The sequence below is a fragment of the Capsicum annuum genome, chromosome 3 (assembly GCF_002878395.1).
Source record: "Capsicum annuum cultivar UCD-10X-F1 chromosome 3, UCD10Xv1.1, whole genome shotgun sequence".
In the NCBI taxonomy this organism is placed as follows: domain Eukaryota; kingdom Viridiplantae; phylum Streptophyta; class Magnoliopsida; order Solanales; family Solanaceae; genus Capsicum; species Capsicum annuum.
The window spans coordinates 87,899,995-87,917,093 of record NC_061113.1 but is presented as its reverse complement, the minus strand read 5'-3'; the positions used below and the strand labels follow the sequence as shown (position 1 = coordinate 87,917,093).

At 36.1% G+C, this 17,099-nt stretch overlaps 1 protein-coding gene across 4 annotated transcripts; it reads left to right on the top strand.

Moving 5' to 3' along the window:
- The first annotated feature begins 907 nt into the window (after positions 1-907).
- Positions 908-16,491, top strand: LOC107863736 (uncharacterized membrane protein At1g16860). 4 transcript variants are annotated; one of them, XM_016709844.2, is made up of 5 exons: positions 908-1,074; positions 1,567-2,552; positions 3,648-3,803; positions 14,573-14,784; positions 15,954-16,491. In XM_016709844.2, the coding sequence occupies exons 2-5, from the start codon at positions 1,698-1,700 to the stop codon at positions 16,144-16,146; spliced, it is 1,416 nt and encodes a 471-aa protein (XP_016565330.2). In that variant the 5' UTR covers positions 908-1,074; positions 1,567-1,697; the 3' UTR covers positions 16,147-16,491. The 4 variants fall into 4 exon arrangements, with proteins under 4 accessions (XP_016565330.2, XP_047264100.1, XP_047264101.1 ...); XM_047408144.1 differs by having other exon boundaries at positions 910-1,074; positions 14,609-14,784; XM_047408145.1 differs by having other exon boundaries at positions 984-1,153; positions 14,609-14,784.
- Positions 16,492-17,099: the final 608 nt, after the last annotated feature.

Sequence of the window (17,099 nt, the reverse complement as noted above, 5' to 3'; positions counted from 1 at the left end):
TGTGCCTTAACCTTGAAACTAAGATGCCAATTCATTGTTATACTTAGGCAACGCCACGAACAACACCATATGAACACTTCTACAAAAAAATATTTAGAAACTACTAAACTCTTCAAAAAGTGAACACATATTTTTTTCTCAATAGGGACAAAAAAAAAAGTTCAAAACTAGCGATTATCTACAGTCTACTGAAATTCACCTAGATAATTTTCACAATTAGTATCATTTGTCATTGAAAGTGCAAAAATTATTTAGAATCTCATAACGTACTGTCAACTAGATGAAGACATATGACTAAAAGTGTTACAGCTAAAGTTAAATTCATGATTAAAATTTAAAATGTAACAAATATTTATATTTTATTCATGAATAATATATATATAAATTTTTATTGGTTTGGTTTGGTTATTTTGTTGGTTATTTTAGAGTAAAACCAAAACCAAACCACTTAAGTATTGGTTTTTAAAATATAAAACCAAACCAAACCAAACCAAACTAAATATTCGTCTTTTTTATCGATTTGGTTTGGTTCGCGGTTCTGTTTGGTTAAAAACCAAACCGTGAACGCCTCTAGCAAGTACTGAGTAAGTTTAATAGGTAAAGTAAATTTTCGTTACAAGTTTAGGAGGTAAACATTCCTTTTTGAAGCAGACATTTCATAAATGTCTATTGTACTTTTTTTAATTCAATATTATTAATTTTTTAATATATAAATAACTTATAATAATTAATTAAAGATGATATAGTAAAATTATGGTTGAAGAGCTGAAGCAGGTATGTCATAAATATCTATTTTTTTTAATTATATATTATTAATTTTTTAATATATAAATAATTATAATAATTAATTAGAAATGATATACTAAAATCACGTGAAAACTAAAGTAGGCATTTAATCCATAAGATGCTGATTATATAATAATTAATTTGGGGTGACAAAAAAGTAAAATCATGTTAAAAGCAAAGCAACCAGCACCACATTACTATTACCAACAAGCAGCACTGCCCCACTCTGTTGATCCACCAGTCATGTTACTGCTTCATACTCCCCAGTTCAGCCATTTTCTTCCTTAGGTAAATCTAATATTCCCTTGGGCAAAAGTTTAGGGTTTGTGATCTCTATCTTTTTCTGCATTCTCCTTCTCATCAATAGGTAATTGTTTTTGCCAATTCTAAAGGATTTCAAAATTTCATACATTATCCAGATCTATAATTTATGTTGAATTTATGTCATGCCCCTGCACTATTATCCCTCTTTCTGTTACTGTTATTGCTAAATGGCAACTCACATCTGTCCATTTGCTGCACCTCATCCTTTTAAGTCATTTAATTGTGGATTTTAGAATTTTTTTGATGCTTCTATCTGGAATTTGCCTCCGTTGTGATCTTTGGGGCACTTATTGGAAGCTATACTTTTGTGATTGATCTGTTTGATTTTCCCATTAAGTCAAGTATGTGGGAATAGATGCTGTTTTAAAGTGGATCAGTTTCCTTGATGTGCTTTATTAACAGTGTACTAATATTTATTGCTATCTGAATGCTTAAATGGTATTTCTATTGAAATAGGTTCAACCACATTGCTGGATACGGTGAGCTAAATTGAATTTTAGATCCTGCTAACAAGTTTCTGTTCAAGAGTGTTAGGGACTGTCCTCTCGCATTGTCATTGTGCATCTGCTGAAAGTTAGATTGTCCTTATGGGTTCTCGATTCCCATCTCATCAATTGAGCAGTGGCCTTTATGTATCTGGCCGGCCTGAGCAGCCAAAAGAAAAGACCCCGACTATGAGCTCAGCTGCCATGCCTTATACCGGAGGGGATATTAAAAAGTCTGGAGAACTTGGAAAAATGTTTGTTACCCCAATGGATGGCTCGAGGTCACGGAAATCTGGACCTATCAACAATGCCCCGTTGAGAACAGGATCCTTTAGTGGTGTTACTTCTCATTCAGGTCAACTTAATTCAGTCAATCGTATGACGACTTCTGGTGGTCCTGGATATGTTTCTACGAAGAAGACCAACTCTGGGCCTTTAAATAAACATGGGGAGCCTATGAAGAAGTCCTCTGGTCCTCAAGCTGGAGGAGGTACTGTTTCGTCCCGCCAAAATTCTGGCCCTATCCCACCTATTCTCCCTACCACAGGCCTTATTACATCTGGTCCTCTAAATTCCTCTGGAGCTCCTCGAAAAGTTTCAGGTCCCTTGGATTCAACAGGGTCAATCAAGCTGCAGAATTATTCTTTAGTTAATAACCAAGCAGTTACTCGCCTTAACAAATGTGAAGAATACTCCTTCCGCATGAGCTTCCCAAGGCCAATACTTTGGTCCATCATTCTTTTATTTCTGATGGGATTTATTGCTGGTGGTTTTATTCTCGGTGCTGTTCACAATCCCATTCTTCTGGTAGTTGTTGTTGTCCTATTTGCAATAGTTAGTGTGGTGTTCACATGGAATACTTGTTATGGAAGAAAAGCTATTGTTGGTTTCATTTCTCAGTACCCAGATGCTGAGCTTAGAACTGCAAAAAATGGTCAATTTGTTAAAGTTTCTGGGGTATGTATCGCCTTCGCGTGAAACCTTTGTGTGTACTTCCTTTGTTGCTCTTCCTATCTCATTCTCTCATATAAATGGCTACTACTATTCTCACCTATCAAAAAAAAAAAAAAAGAAGCTACCACAATTCTCATTTGTCATAGTTATGCCCTCTTTACTAAAGTCCGGTGACATGTGAAATTGGTATAGTAGTAATGATTTCAAAAGTTGATGTTGAACTTGGGTATTACTGTTAGTTATCATTAATGATTTAGTCAACTCGTGATTTAATTTGTATCTTGAATAGATGCATTAGTGTTGAATTATTAAAAAATTGTTACTCACTGGAGTATCATGGTTCTATTGTGTTTATTAGACTTCTAATGATGATTAAAAGTTCTCTTTTCACTTTGGATTTATTATTTTGTGGTGAAAAAAATTCTTTCAATTACTTTGCAAAATGAAATAATGCTTAAAAATGTCAAAACTTTAGAGTTGCGGATCCGAGGATCTAAATAAGATGTCCTTGTGTAATGGAGAATCGCAATTGGAAGGACCTTCAAAATTTTATTTTGTTTTTCAATATAACTATTGCTTCTATTCCTTTTTCACTTTGGTTATCTCTAGTATTTTGTTGTAACACATTTCTCTTCAGTTTATCAACATAGCTTTACGCTTTTTCTCGAGCTGGGGGTCTTATTGGAAAAAGCCACTTTGCCACCCAAGGTAGGGGTAAGGTCTGCGCACGCCCCACTGTAGCTAGTTGTGTGATCACACTGGGTATGTTGTTGTTGTAGGCACTTCTCACTTTGGCTGCAATGTTATGTAAAGGACTTCATAGAAGATGATTCTTCTACAATTGTATTTATACTAGTTTCTGATGATAACATTAATTGGAAATGAATTATTTGTTGTTTTAACTTCTATAAGATCTGCTTTTAAAGCTTTTTTTCGTTTAACTTGGCTTCTTGAGCTTAAAATACTAGTCCTAGTGTTATGAGTAACTTTTTTGAATTTAATAAATATTTTTAAGCTTGTAGTTTTAGTTTTTTATGTTGGTCTTGCTTTATTTTGATCCCATTTTGGATATCCCATCCCGATTCAATGTTTTTGCAGGTAGTTACCTGTGGAAATGTCCCTCTTGAATCCTCGTTTCAGAAGGTTTCTAGATGCGTATATACAGTCACAAGCTTATACGAGTACCGAGGGTGGTATTCGAAAACTGCCAATCCAGATCACCGTTGGTTTACTTGGGGTCTTCGTGCACTGGAGGTGAGGAAAGATTGTTTAAGTCCCTTGTCCATTTAGTAAGAAACCAATGTTACTGTGATTTCCTCCTTGTATTGGTGGCCCATGATGATAGAAACTAATTAATGCTATACGAATATTGCTTAATTTTTCTATTGCTTTCTTGTGTTTCATGGCCCTAGTATTAAACAAAGAAATTGCTGGGAGCAGGTGTTTTTTTCCCCAAAATTTTTGTTGAAAACAAGAAAATGTTTGAGAATCATTCTTATGCTGCTTATCTCTTCTTTTTGCATGTTAAGCTTTAAAGAGAGATCTCGAGGTCTCTAAATTCGGCACCTAGACATTAGTTGAAAAGGGGCCGCATGGTGTATGAAGCATCCTGCGTTGATGAAGGTTCTGGGGAAGGGCCGCACCCCAAGGCGGTGTCATGTAGAAACCTACCTAACACAAGCATCCACAGCTAGAATTTAAATCAAAGAAAAAAAACAGATAGCTTGGAGTTGAGAAAGCAAAAAACATGAACCAAGATTTGGGCTTGTCTGGGTTGTTAGCATGTCACACTGCTTTATAAGTTTTCAGCATTGGGAGTCCCTTTGTCGCTGGTCAGAATAAGAGTTTATGAAATGTCTGAAGTACAATTAAATAAGGTAAGAATAACAATACGGATAAAAGTAAACTCAAGAAATCTTCTAAATCTAACATAATAAAGCAACAATGCTTCTTCAATTCGAGACACAATCATAAAATTTGCTCCTTCGAAATAATTCGTATAGATGGGTTAACTAGAAAGTAAATGTCACTATAGGAAGAAGACTCCAACTTTTAGGGAACTACCTAATTCTTGTTTATAGGGAGAAGTAATTATCCTAATGCATGCCCTTTGACTGGATGTGTTTCAAGTTACCACAAATAACCACTACCATGATATAATGGAATTTTTTGAATTCCAGCAACATCAACATACCCGGCGTAATCCCACAAGTGGGGTCTGCGAAGGGGGTGGTGTGCGTGCAGACCTTACCCCTACTCAGTGGAATACCCAGCCTACAGAAAACACAGTTTGTCGGCGTTTGAAGTAAACCAATCAAAACATGCTTCAAAGCACTGCTCCAACTAACCAATGGAAAAGTTCTAGGCAAAGAAAAGTAGAAGACAGAATGAGGCTTATATGCATTTGTATTCTAGAAAAGTATTGATATCTTGAAGTGTTCTAAAAACTTCTAAGGTTGCGAAGTGATATCGAACAAGCTACGGAACTAAAATTTTAAGTACGAAAAGTAAAGAGATAATCAAGATAGGATTTAGATAGACGCAAATAAGAAGAAGGAACTAAGAACTGTAGGATATGAACCTAAAACCCCTAGTTAAAATCTTCAAATAGCACCTAACTCTACGCTGACCAAGAGGAAATTGAACGCCCTCGAAATCACACGTTTCTAAACCAACATTCAACACTAGTTCACCAATCTCTCTCAAAGGAGAATAGTTCTTCAATATTCTAGCAAAACTAAGGAAAGTAAAGTCGGATTTGGGTATTTATACCCTTAGGGGTCGTTTGGTGTGAGGTACTAAAGCATATAATCCCGGGATACGATCTTTGATGCGTCGTTTGGTTGTCAATATTCGGGATAACTTATCCCGGGATGATTTATACGATCAAATTCAAAATTAATGCAAAGGTTTATTGTCTTTCTATTTTGTAGAAATGATTATTAATCCTACTATAGATTTTCATTTTTTCTAACAAATTTATCATGGACAAGTAATTAATATCTTGACATTTCTTTCTAACTTAGTACATGCTTAATTATTAAACAAAAAAATATTTTTCTATATAGCTAAAATGTTTGAATTTTTTTTTTAAAAAGTACAATTTAACTCCCAAATACAATACTGAATCATGAAAAATGAGAGTAATTGCTTTTCACATATTTTGATGATAATTTTTTTTAATAAAAAATTGGATTATCAACATTTTATAGAATTTAGGACAAATTAAGTAATTTAACATGAAATATTAAAGCTTCATGCACATTTAAGAAATATTAACATAAATTTCTGTTTACCAAAAAAAAAAAAAACATAAATTTCTTAATATGTATTATAAGGAAAAAGAAACTACCAAAGTTAAAAAAAATAGTAACTTTTCAATTTTTTTATGGTCTAATATGAAGGGAAATAATTAAGCTAAATAAGGTGAAGGGTATTTTTATAAACAAACTATCAATTCTTAAAAAATATGCAATGCATATTATTTTTAGTATCACAAACCAAACAACCACAAAAAAATAATACCAGGATAACTAATCCTAGGACAATTAATCCAGTATAACCAATTCCAACATAACTAATCCCAGCATAACTTATTTCCCAACCAAATGACCCTTTAGGGATCGTTTGGTTTGAATAGAAGTTATGCTTGGATTAGTTATGCTGGGATAAGTTATACTGGGATTAATTATGCTGGAATTGTTTCTTATTGAGTGTTTGGTTTGCTGTATTTATAATAATTAGCATTGTATAACTTCTAAGAATAAGTTAATTGATTACAAAAATACCCTCCACCTTATTCGTTACCAATTTCAGAAAAAAAAAATAAAAGCCCTCCACCTTATTTAGCTTTTTTTTTTTTTTATATAATTTCTTTTTAAGCTTTAACTTAAAAATAAAACTTCCATCTTATTTAGCTTAATTTTTTGTGTGCGCATTTCCAGGATTATGTCGTGTGTATTTAAAAATATAACTTTCATCTTATTTAGCTTAAATTTTTTTTGTGTGCCTTCCCATGATTTTGCCCCGTGTGTTTAAAAATAAATCTTACTTCTTATTTAGTTTGATAGAACTTCCAGCTTAAATTTGTTGAAGTAAAAGAGGATGTGTTGTTTCTGTCACTTCATTTAAACACATCTGACTCATATATTATAAAAAATATTAAAATTTATTTTAATTGATACATACAATATCAATTTTCAAGTGATTAAAAAACTGTTTAATTTAAAATATGTAATTCAACCACAAAGTCAACATTTCTATTATTCTTAGGAGAAATCAAAATGTATAAATAAACATAATAATTAGTCAAATAAATTCAAAGTATAATATATTTGTAAATAAAAAGTGTATTTTATATAGTGTAATTTGTTTAATAAAAAATATGAAGATTTATCATAAAATAACGAGTAGTAGAGGTTGTAATGTTATTATAAATGGTAGTAGAAATGTTGTGAATATGCATGGATGTGAAAAGTAATTATAAAAGGGTTTGTGGGATACTTTTGTCATTTTAATTACTTTATCCAAGGATAACTCATCCTAGTATTACTAATACCACCAAGAGGGAGGGATAACTTATCCCGGTACTAATTAATAATCCTGGGATAATAAGTTGTCCCAAATTGTACAACCAAACAAGAAATTATGAGGCACTGAAATTTTATCCTGGGATTATTTATTCTTACCCCTCACACCAAACGACCCCTTACACCCTTGGGCCTAAAAGTGACCCATTTGCAACTTAAAAACAAGTCAACCCATTTTAGGCCACCTGCATGGCCACCTGCTCACGTAGGTTATTCGCATGTGCCATTTTTCTGGCACCTCCTCATGTAGGAGGATTACCTGTGGGCGCAGGTAAGCTCACAGGTCCTACTAGCGGGCTTTTTAGCCTCGTTTCACTCATTTGACCCCTCCGAGGTCCCTTGATCCATGCTAGATGCGACCACCAACATATAACGCCCTTTTGATGGTGATAGGATGTCTTCAAACACCTCTCATTTTATGAAAAACTCCTTGGAACACTTGAAGTTCCCTAGCTTGGTTTTTAGTGAAGGGTCTTGAGCTTACCCGGATTGTATCATCCTCTCCATCTTGAGTCCTCTCCATCTTGAGAAGATTTTGACCTCTAATTCACGGGGTGATTATCTTCTATCATGTCAAAGAGTGAAAGATTGCACACATTGAAGGTGTTGTTTCCTTGATATTTCGGAGGAAGGTCAATCTTGTAGGCATTATCGTTTATCCTCTCTAGTACTTGAAACGGACCATCACCTCGAGGCATCAATTTGCCTTTTCTTTGGGTGAAACCTATCTTTCCAGAGGTGCATCCATACCCCATCACCCAGTTCAAGCACAAGCCGCTTCCGACCCTTGTTCGTTCTTTTGGCCATTTCTTGATTTTTCTTCTCAAGGCGAATCCTCACTTTCTTATACATATTCCTCATTGCTTCAACCTTCTTGTTCCCATCTAAGCCAATCACAACATCACTAGATAAAGGAGAGATCCAAAGGGGTGAGGGGGTTAAAACCATAGACACATTCAAAGGGAGTCATACCAATAGTCAGAGTGGATAACACGATTATGAGTAAATTTGACTAAAGGTAGGTGGTCCTCCCAAGAGGCTATTTTTCCTTTAACCTAAGGTGCATAACATAGAACTCAAGGTTCTATTTACCAGCTCCGTTTGTCTATCAGTTTGTGGGTGGCAAAACGTTGAGAAAAGCAATTTGGTGCCAAGCCTCTACCCACAATGACCTCCAAAACTAAGGAACTTGGAGTCCCTATCACTCACAATGGTCCGAGGAATTTCATATATTTTAACATGCTCGATAAATAAAGAAGCTAAATTTGGAGCATCATCACTTTTATGACACGGAATGAAATGGGCCATCTTAGGAAATCGATCAACCACAACAAAGATACTATCTCTACCCCCTTCTCGTCCTAGGCAAACCCAAAACAAAGTCTATAGAGATACCAAGCCATTGGCGTTGGGGGGTGGATAATGGGGTATATAATCCTTGAGGGAGAAGGTAAGATTTCGCACTTCGACAATCCATACATTGATCACAAATTCTAGTAATATCTTGACGCATTTTGGGTCAATAGAATTGTTTTTCTAGGATTCCAAGGGTTTTGTCAATTCCAAAGTGACCCATCATACCACCATCGTGTGCCTCTCTTACAAACAACTCTCTCCATGAGCTAGAGGGCACACACAACCTCTTTCGTTTAAACAAGAAACCATCTAACTTGGAATAGGGTATAGAAGTTGTAATCCTTGATCCATCTTTCCCTATTCTATTCTTGTCAATCTTTGAAGTTGGAGCAAACTTGGGGTCCTCGGGATACAATGTCTTCAAGCATTCAAAACCAATTAATTTTGAAGACAAAGTGGTAGCTGCCACATTTTCCTTCCACTTTTTATATTGGATTACATAAAGGAAAGTCTCTAAGAATTCAATCTACTTGGCATGCCGCTTGTTTAACTTGTCTTGGGCCCTAAGGTGTTTCAAAGATTCATGGTCGGTTCGAATCACAAATTTTTTAGGCTACAGGTAGTGTTGCCAATTGCCCGAAGCTCTAACCAAGACATACAACTCAAGATCATACGTGGAGTAGTTCAAGGTTGTGTCTTTGAGTTTTTCGCTAAAGTATGCAATGGGTTTTTGGTCTTTCATTAAGATGACCCCAATGCCTGCTCTGTTAGCATCACATGCAACTTCAACCATTTTTCCAAAGTTGGACATCGCAACAAGGGAGCGGAAAGCATTGTTTTCAAAGTTTCAAACACCTTTGCTTGCTCTTCACCCTACTTATAAGGTTTATCCTTTCGAATTACCTCAATCAACCAGTCGGCTACGATGCTAAACCCTTTGACAAACCTTCTATAAAGACTAGCTAATCCATGAAAACTTCTCACATCACTAATGGATTGCGGAGTTGGCCAATTTCGTACAGCGTCTATTTTGGATTCATCCACTTCAACACCCTAGGAGCTCACAATAAAATCCAAGAAAACAACTTTATTCACACAAAAGGAACATTTTTCAAGATTAGCAAATAGTTGTTCCCTTCTAAGCACTTCAAAAACATACCTCAAATGTTCATTTGAGCATGATCATCTATGGACTTGCTATAAACTAAGATATCATCAAAGTACACCATCACAAATTTTCCTGTGAACGGTTTCATCACATGATTCATTAACCGCATGAAGGTACTAGGAGCATTGGTGAGCCCAAATGGCATAACCATTTATTCATAGAGACCAAATTTGGTCTTGAAGGCGGTTTTCCATTCATCATCAGGATTCATCCATTTGATGATATCCACTTCTAAGATCAACTTTTCAAAACACACAAGAACTATTTAATTTATCCAACATATCATCTAATCTAGGAAAAGGATGGCGATACTTTACCATTATCTTGTTGATAGATCGGCAATCAACACACATGCGCCATGTCCCATCTTTCTTTGGCACTAGCAACATCGGAACCACACATGGACTCATGCTCTCTTTGATTTATCTTTTGTTTAGGAGTTTCTCAACTTGTCTTTGGAGCTCTTTAGTGTCTATTTTTATTGGGCAATTGAGCACCCAGCATGAAGTCAATTTGATGCTCAATTCCTTGAAGTGGGGGCAACCCTTGTAGTAGCTTCTTTGGGAATACATCCTCAAATTCTTGCAAAACAAGAGAAATATAATGGGGAATAAGAGAAGTAGAGAGGTTAGTATGAAAAGCATAGGCTAGGAGGAGCATGAGTACTTTATCATCATGTTCCTTGAAGGGATCTTTGTTCTAAGTCAACATCACCATAGGACTCTTCCCCTTCATCCCCTTTTTCTCCTTTCCTTTATTTTTGTTTTTTGTTTGGGCCCTTCTTCCCTTTCTTTCTTACCCTTCTTTTTCAGCTTTCTCATTCTTTGGTGAACCTCATTCATTTGAGATGGTGAAAGAGGATGGAGAGTGAATTTCTGACCATTCAACTCAAAAAAATACTGATTAGTCCTTCCATCATGCGTGGTTGAACGATCATATTACCATGGCCTCCCAAGCAAGATATGACAAGCTTGCATGGTATCACATCACAAGCACCTCATCATGGTAATTTCCGACCTTGAATCGAATCATCACTTGTCTAGTCTACCTTCAACTCCACATTCATTTAACCATTGGAGCTTGTATGTAGAAACACTAGCCACATTAGCACAACTCCCACTATCAATGACCAAGGAGCACATTCTCCTTGATAAAAATCTTATTATGGAATAAATTTTCCCTTTGACTATGATCATCTATTCCTTACTAATCATTGCTCGCCTCACAACAAAGTTTGGGATCTCAAACTCTCCATTTTGAGGCCAAGCATCTTCATTATCTTCCTCTGCTTGCTTATTTTCTTCGGGTCCCTCTCCATCTTGTGCTTTTTCATCATTCTCATCCTTTAGCCCTACCTCTTCTCCAAGGTAATACAACCTCCCTTCTTGAAGGATTAGATTTCTCCTATTGGGACATTCACTTTCTTTATGTCCCCACCTTTGACATCTAAAACAGTGAAAACCTTTAGGATTGAGAGTTGGATATTTGTCACCTTCAATTCTTGGTGGATACTTTGGAGTAGTCTTCTCTACAGGTTTCTTGTCATAGGACTTATTGATGTCCTTGCCTTTGCTCCACCCGATTGATGGTTAAGCTACCTCTTTGTTCTTACTCCATGGATTAGTGGATGAGTGTCCTTTGAATTTGAAAGATGCCCTCTCATTGATGTCCCTCTCAACCTCTAAAGCCTCTTGAAAAATGACTTCGAGGGTGGGAAATTCTTTGACAAGTCATGCACGAGGCAATCTCTTTGTTGAACCCAACCTTGAATTGGATGATGGCATGCTCTATGTTCTTATGATACTCAAGCTTTGAGATCAATTGCTGAAATTCATCATGGTAGGCTGTCACATCCTTGTTCCCTTGCCTCAGATTGTATGATTTGGCAAGTAACTCATGCCTATATCTTTTTGGGACATACTTCTCTCTCATGAGGCCCTTCAAAGCATTCCATGGTTGTGGTTGTCCCTCGTCTAACACATTCCTAAACCTTTTGGCATAGTCCCACCATGTGATGGCAAATCCCTCTAATTGGGCTAACGTTGGTTAGATCATTGACTTGGAAGATCCTATCACAAACGGACCCCATGCTAGTTAAGCCTCGGGATAACTCTCTCCCTTGAAAGTTGGAATTTTGATTTAGTTGATCTAACATCTTGATCTCTATTGCCATGTTGGTGCTCATTATGGTTCCATTGATCATCACCTTGGGGTCGATTTCCCAAATTTCCTCTCCCATAAGGCACCCGACCAAATCTTCCTCCTCGACCCCTACGATCTCCTTGACCCATCAGTTTATCCCTCATGTTCTCCACCCACACATCTGCTTCATCATATGCTCCAAACTCTCCTTAAGGTTCCTCCCTCCCTTCTTCTTCGACTTGGATGGGTTGGTTGTGGTTATGGGGTACTGGGAGTGGGGAATTTTGGTTTGGTGGGAGGTTGGGGTATTTGGTTTGTGTTTCACCTTGGTTGGTTTGGTTGAATTGTGGTGGAGTGGATGAACGGGATTTCAATTATGTGGATAGGTAGTGGTTTGGGTAGGATCTTGTGTTGGTCGGATTAAACATTTGGTGAAGTGTTTCCAGGGTGATTGTAGCGGAAGTGTTTTGAGCATGTCCGCCAGAAAATGTATGGAAGTTTTGGACGGGTGGTTTGGCTAGAGTTTGGACGGCCTTCTATGTTAACTATCCTTCCATCCATACTAGATACACTTCCTTGTAGGGAGGTTATGTGTCCTTCCATGGATTCCATTCTCCGACTTAAGGATTTAATGACTGCTAAGATTGCATTTGGGGTATTGTTATCCATAGCTTGTGATGTTTCATCTTCCGGAGTATTGTACCTAAGAAGAAAAGACACTAACAAAAACAACAAACATGTTAGCATTGAAGAAATAGCCTCACAACTCTACACATTTTTGTATGCCTCACACTTGGGTCGCAAATGTTGAAGGATGGCTTATACTCCGGGTGGTAGTAAAGGTGTCAATTGCTACTCTTGATTGGATTGGATTCTTGCTTGAAAGACTCAAAAGAAACGCGTACGGGCTTGAATCAAGAATTAACGACGAAATGAAAACAAGAAAAGCTTGAAAGAAGTAGGACAAAGAAAGAAGTCGGACTCTAGAACTAATCAACCAACTTAATAGGTGAATTACTAGTTGTTGAGTAGTTTAAGAATCGAAAAATGAAATCAAGAATCAAGAAATGAAACTAGATTGATTGTTCGGAAGGCTTGACATGCGTTTGAGGAAGATGTGGCTGGATGTGGTGACCTGCTAACGCATGTGGAGCGCAGGTCAAACCAGTGGTTGCCCTTGGTGACTTGCGTAGACCACCTGCGCAGATGGGCCGCAAATGCCAGGCAGTCCACCGGGAAAGGAGCCGAGTTTCCCCTCTTTGTGGGCCTCCTTTGCTTCTCTCTTGGAATATTCCTTGGCCCTTTGGATATGTTTTGTACCAACACTTTTTCTTGCCTTTTCTTCCTCTTTCTTGGATTAAACACCACTTTTTGTTGAAGATTCCTCTTGAAGATTTGAATCTTCTTCAAGAACACCAAAATTCTCAACTAACTCTTTTGAACCCGAAACTCCATGCAACTTTGAAGTTATGGTTCTTTCAACGTGAGCAACACTTTTCCACCAATTTTAACTCTCAATTCCACACCAAAACTTGTAGATCTAAAAACGCATTTCTTCTTTGCTTCAAGTTCAAGAACAATGATGGTGGGTTTTCTTCAAACACCCTCAAACCTCGCTAGCTCAAGTTTCGACTCAAAATATTAGACGAAACTAAATCTAGGATGGAAACCACAAAGAAGACTCAAAAGATGAAATTTTTTTTTGGGGTTTTTTGACTTTAAACATTTTTAGAACTACTTTTCCTTTTTTTTTTTTTTGACTTTTTTTAGATATCTAACCCAAGACTAGATTCGTAGGAACGAATCTAAGCCTTGTTCTGATACCAAATGATATCGAACAAGCTTCGGAAACTAAAATTTAAGTACGAAAAATAAAGAGATAATCAAGATAGAATATAGATAGACACAAATAAGAAGGAACCAAGAACTATAGGATTTATGGACCTAAAACCCTAGTTACAATCTTCAAATAACACCTAACTCTACGGTGACCAAGAGGGAATTGAACGCTCTTGAAATCACATGTTTCTAAACCAACATTCAACACTAGTTCACCAATCTCTCTCTCAAAGGAGAATAGTTCTTCAATATTCAAGCAAAACTAAGGAAAGTAAAGTAGGGTTTGGGTATTTATACCCTTAGTCTAATTATTACACCCTTGGGCCCAAAAGTGTCCCATTTGCAACTTAAAAACAAGTCAGCCCGTTTTGGGCCACCTGCTCATGCAGGTCAGGTGCATGTGCCACTGTTTTGGTACCTTCTCACGCAGGAGGCTCACCTGCGGGCGCAGGTGAGCTCGCAGGTCCCACCCGTGGGCTTTTTCGCCCTGTCTCGCACTCCTTTCTCCAAGGTTCCTTGATCCATGGTAGATGCAACCACCAACACATAACACTCATTTGATGGTGATGGGATGTCTTCAATCACCTCTCATTTCATGAAAACTCCTTGGAGCACTTGAAGTTCCCGAGCTTGGCTTCTAGTGAAGGGTCTTGAGCTCACCCGGATTGTATCACAAAGTATATCATATCTGTGAGTTCATGTTGAGATGTCAAAGAGAAGTTTGAATGCCGTCTTTGTTTTTTGACAGTGCTATGTGTTGTCATTGTAAGTTCATTTGGACCTCCTTCCTAGTTTGTTGTTTTCATCCTGTTCTTCTCTTTCCCGTCATTTTTTCCCCACATAATTTACACTTTGTTGTTCATATATGCTGTGTCTAATTCATTGAAATAATTCTTACAGAAAACTGAAGTCCTCTTTTGTCTTTGCAGCGACATGTCTCTGATTTTTATATCTCTGATTTCCAGTCTGGATTAAGGGCTTTGGTCAAAACTGGCTATGGTGCAAGAGTAACCCCTTATGTCGAAGAGTCTATTGTTGTGGATATTGATCAATCAAATAGGGACATGTCACCTGAATTTGTCAGATGGCTGGCAGAGAGAAATCTATCCAGTGATGACCGTATAATGCGATTGAAAGAAGGGTATGGTTCAACTCAACTTCAAAGAATCTTAAATATTTCTTTTGCTTGCGTCCTTTGATTAATGACAGAGAACATAATCATTTCTAGATGCCGGTTCTACCTCTACAGTTAGAGGCTGTTTGGTAGAGTGTATTAGAAAAAATAATGCATGCATCAGTTTTGTGTTATGCTATTACCTTGTTTGGTACAATTTTGAGCCTTTGTATAATTAATGCCTCTTCATTAGTTATACACTCTATTGTATATTGAAGTTTACTAATGCCACCCCTTTCCATGTATTAATAATACAACGGATTTCAATACATGCATTAACTTTGATTAATGACAAAGATATTCCTCAAATCCCTCTAAAATTTCCCAAGTCCTTTTTCCATCTACTTTACCTCTTTTTTCTGTACTTTGCCTCTTGACAGTTCTTTAATTTATGATCTTTGTTTTTTTCTATGATTTGATAAGTTGTGTGTGACCCATATCCCGCCTGATTTCATCTGCTCATATGAAGATACTCTTTTGAGGAAACAAATTAATCAAACAATTATGGAAGTTAACCATATCTTATAAGTAGCATACAAGATAGCTTACAGGGTCATGCCTTCGCTGTTGTGAAATGCACTGCTCTAGTTGGCAGATTGAGGGTATTAGGAACTTTTTGTTTCCAATGCAAGATTAAAGGGTATTGGCATAAGAAGATGCATTTTGAATAATGTCCCTGTTTATTTCTTGTTGTCTCAAGAGTTAGAAGGATAATTTGCTCAAAAAAAGTGTTTTGGGTGAAACTAATCTTGGACTGTAAATACCTATGAAAATAATATAATATATAAGTAGCACTACGTGAAGTTTTATAAAATTTAACAAAACTAAAAAGTATAGAGGATATTTTTGCAAACAAAGATCTTTTTTTTTTTTTTTAAAATTATACAAGATATTATTTTTATTATATCAAATCAAACAATGTATAAAAAATAAAGTCACACGCAAGCATAACTAATACCAACATTATTAATACAAACATTATTCATTCACCCTATTCAACATTATTCTTATACATTCTACGAGATGACTCCTTAGTAACTTGTAGAATTATTGGTGGACGTATTTATTAGTTTTTTTCATCCCTGGCATGCATGTTGTTCTCAGTTTGGCTTTTCCTCTCGCACATCTTTGTTCAGGTATATAAAAGAAGGTAGCACTGTCAGTGTAATGGGAGTTGTCCAACGGAACGATAATGTTCTGATGATTGTTCCTCCTGAAGAACCATTTTTAACAGGATGTCAGTGGGCTAAATGCATTCTTCCAGCCAGTCTGGAGGGCATCATTTTGAGGTGTGAGGACAGTTCAAAGATTGATGTCATTCCAGTGTAGCACTTCAAACTCTGCTGTTTTTGTTTTAAATATGTTGGAGAACCTCTTCCAATGTCAACAAGAATGGCATCTTCACTCAGTTAACCAGATGTATAGTTGGTCGATTTGTTTTTTATTTTATTTCTATTATTCCTGTAATGGTGTTTGGTGTCGTCAAGTGTGTAGAGGCAACATGTTGATTACTGAGGATTTTTGATAGAGTTCTTTATCACTAGAAAGTCGGATCCTTTTGTTGATGTTGGGTGCTATACGAAACATTATGTCCCATCAGATGCAAGATACGTTTATTTGGTATTAGTTATTCTTTTGTGGCCACTTAGCCACTCTCAAGGTTGTTCCTCCAAATGAGCCTCCACTGTTCTGCCATTGCCTCCTGACTTTGCTTGTTGGTAGTCTTGAAAGTCGGACGATGAAAAAGCTTGCTACTGATATTTCTAAATATAACTAGACGTTGAAGGCCTGTGCCAGCACGGGCTCAATATATGATTTTTTAATATCAATTTATATGACACAAATACAATTTAGATAATTATTGTGATTTATAGGAATTTATACAATTTTTTGAAATAAATAACAAATTTCAAAAAATAAGACAAACAAACTAAAGTTGATGAAAAAATGAAGGCAAGAAAAAGGATGAAGTTGTGTCAAAGCAGGCAGATTGACCTTTAAATTTTTTAAGTTGTTAATTATTGTAATATATATTTGTTTTACGTATTATTTTTTGAAATATTTAACATATTTTTGATATTTTTAGTTGTTAATTATTGTAATTTATAATATCTTTTACATGATTTTCAAATATTATATATTATTCTTCCTGTCCAAAATTTCTTGGCATTGATAATCAATTATATATTTTAAATAATTTGTTTTTTTCAAATTATTATGATTTATAATATTTTTTCTACTATTCCAATTTAGTTGGCACAATGCTTAGATGATCATAATAA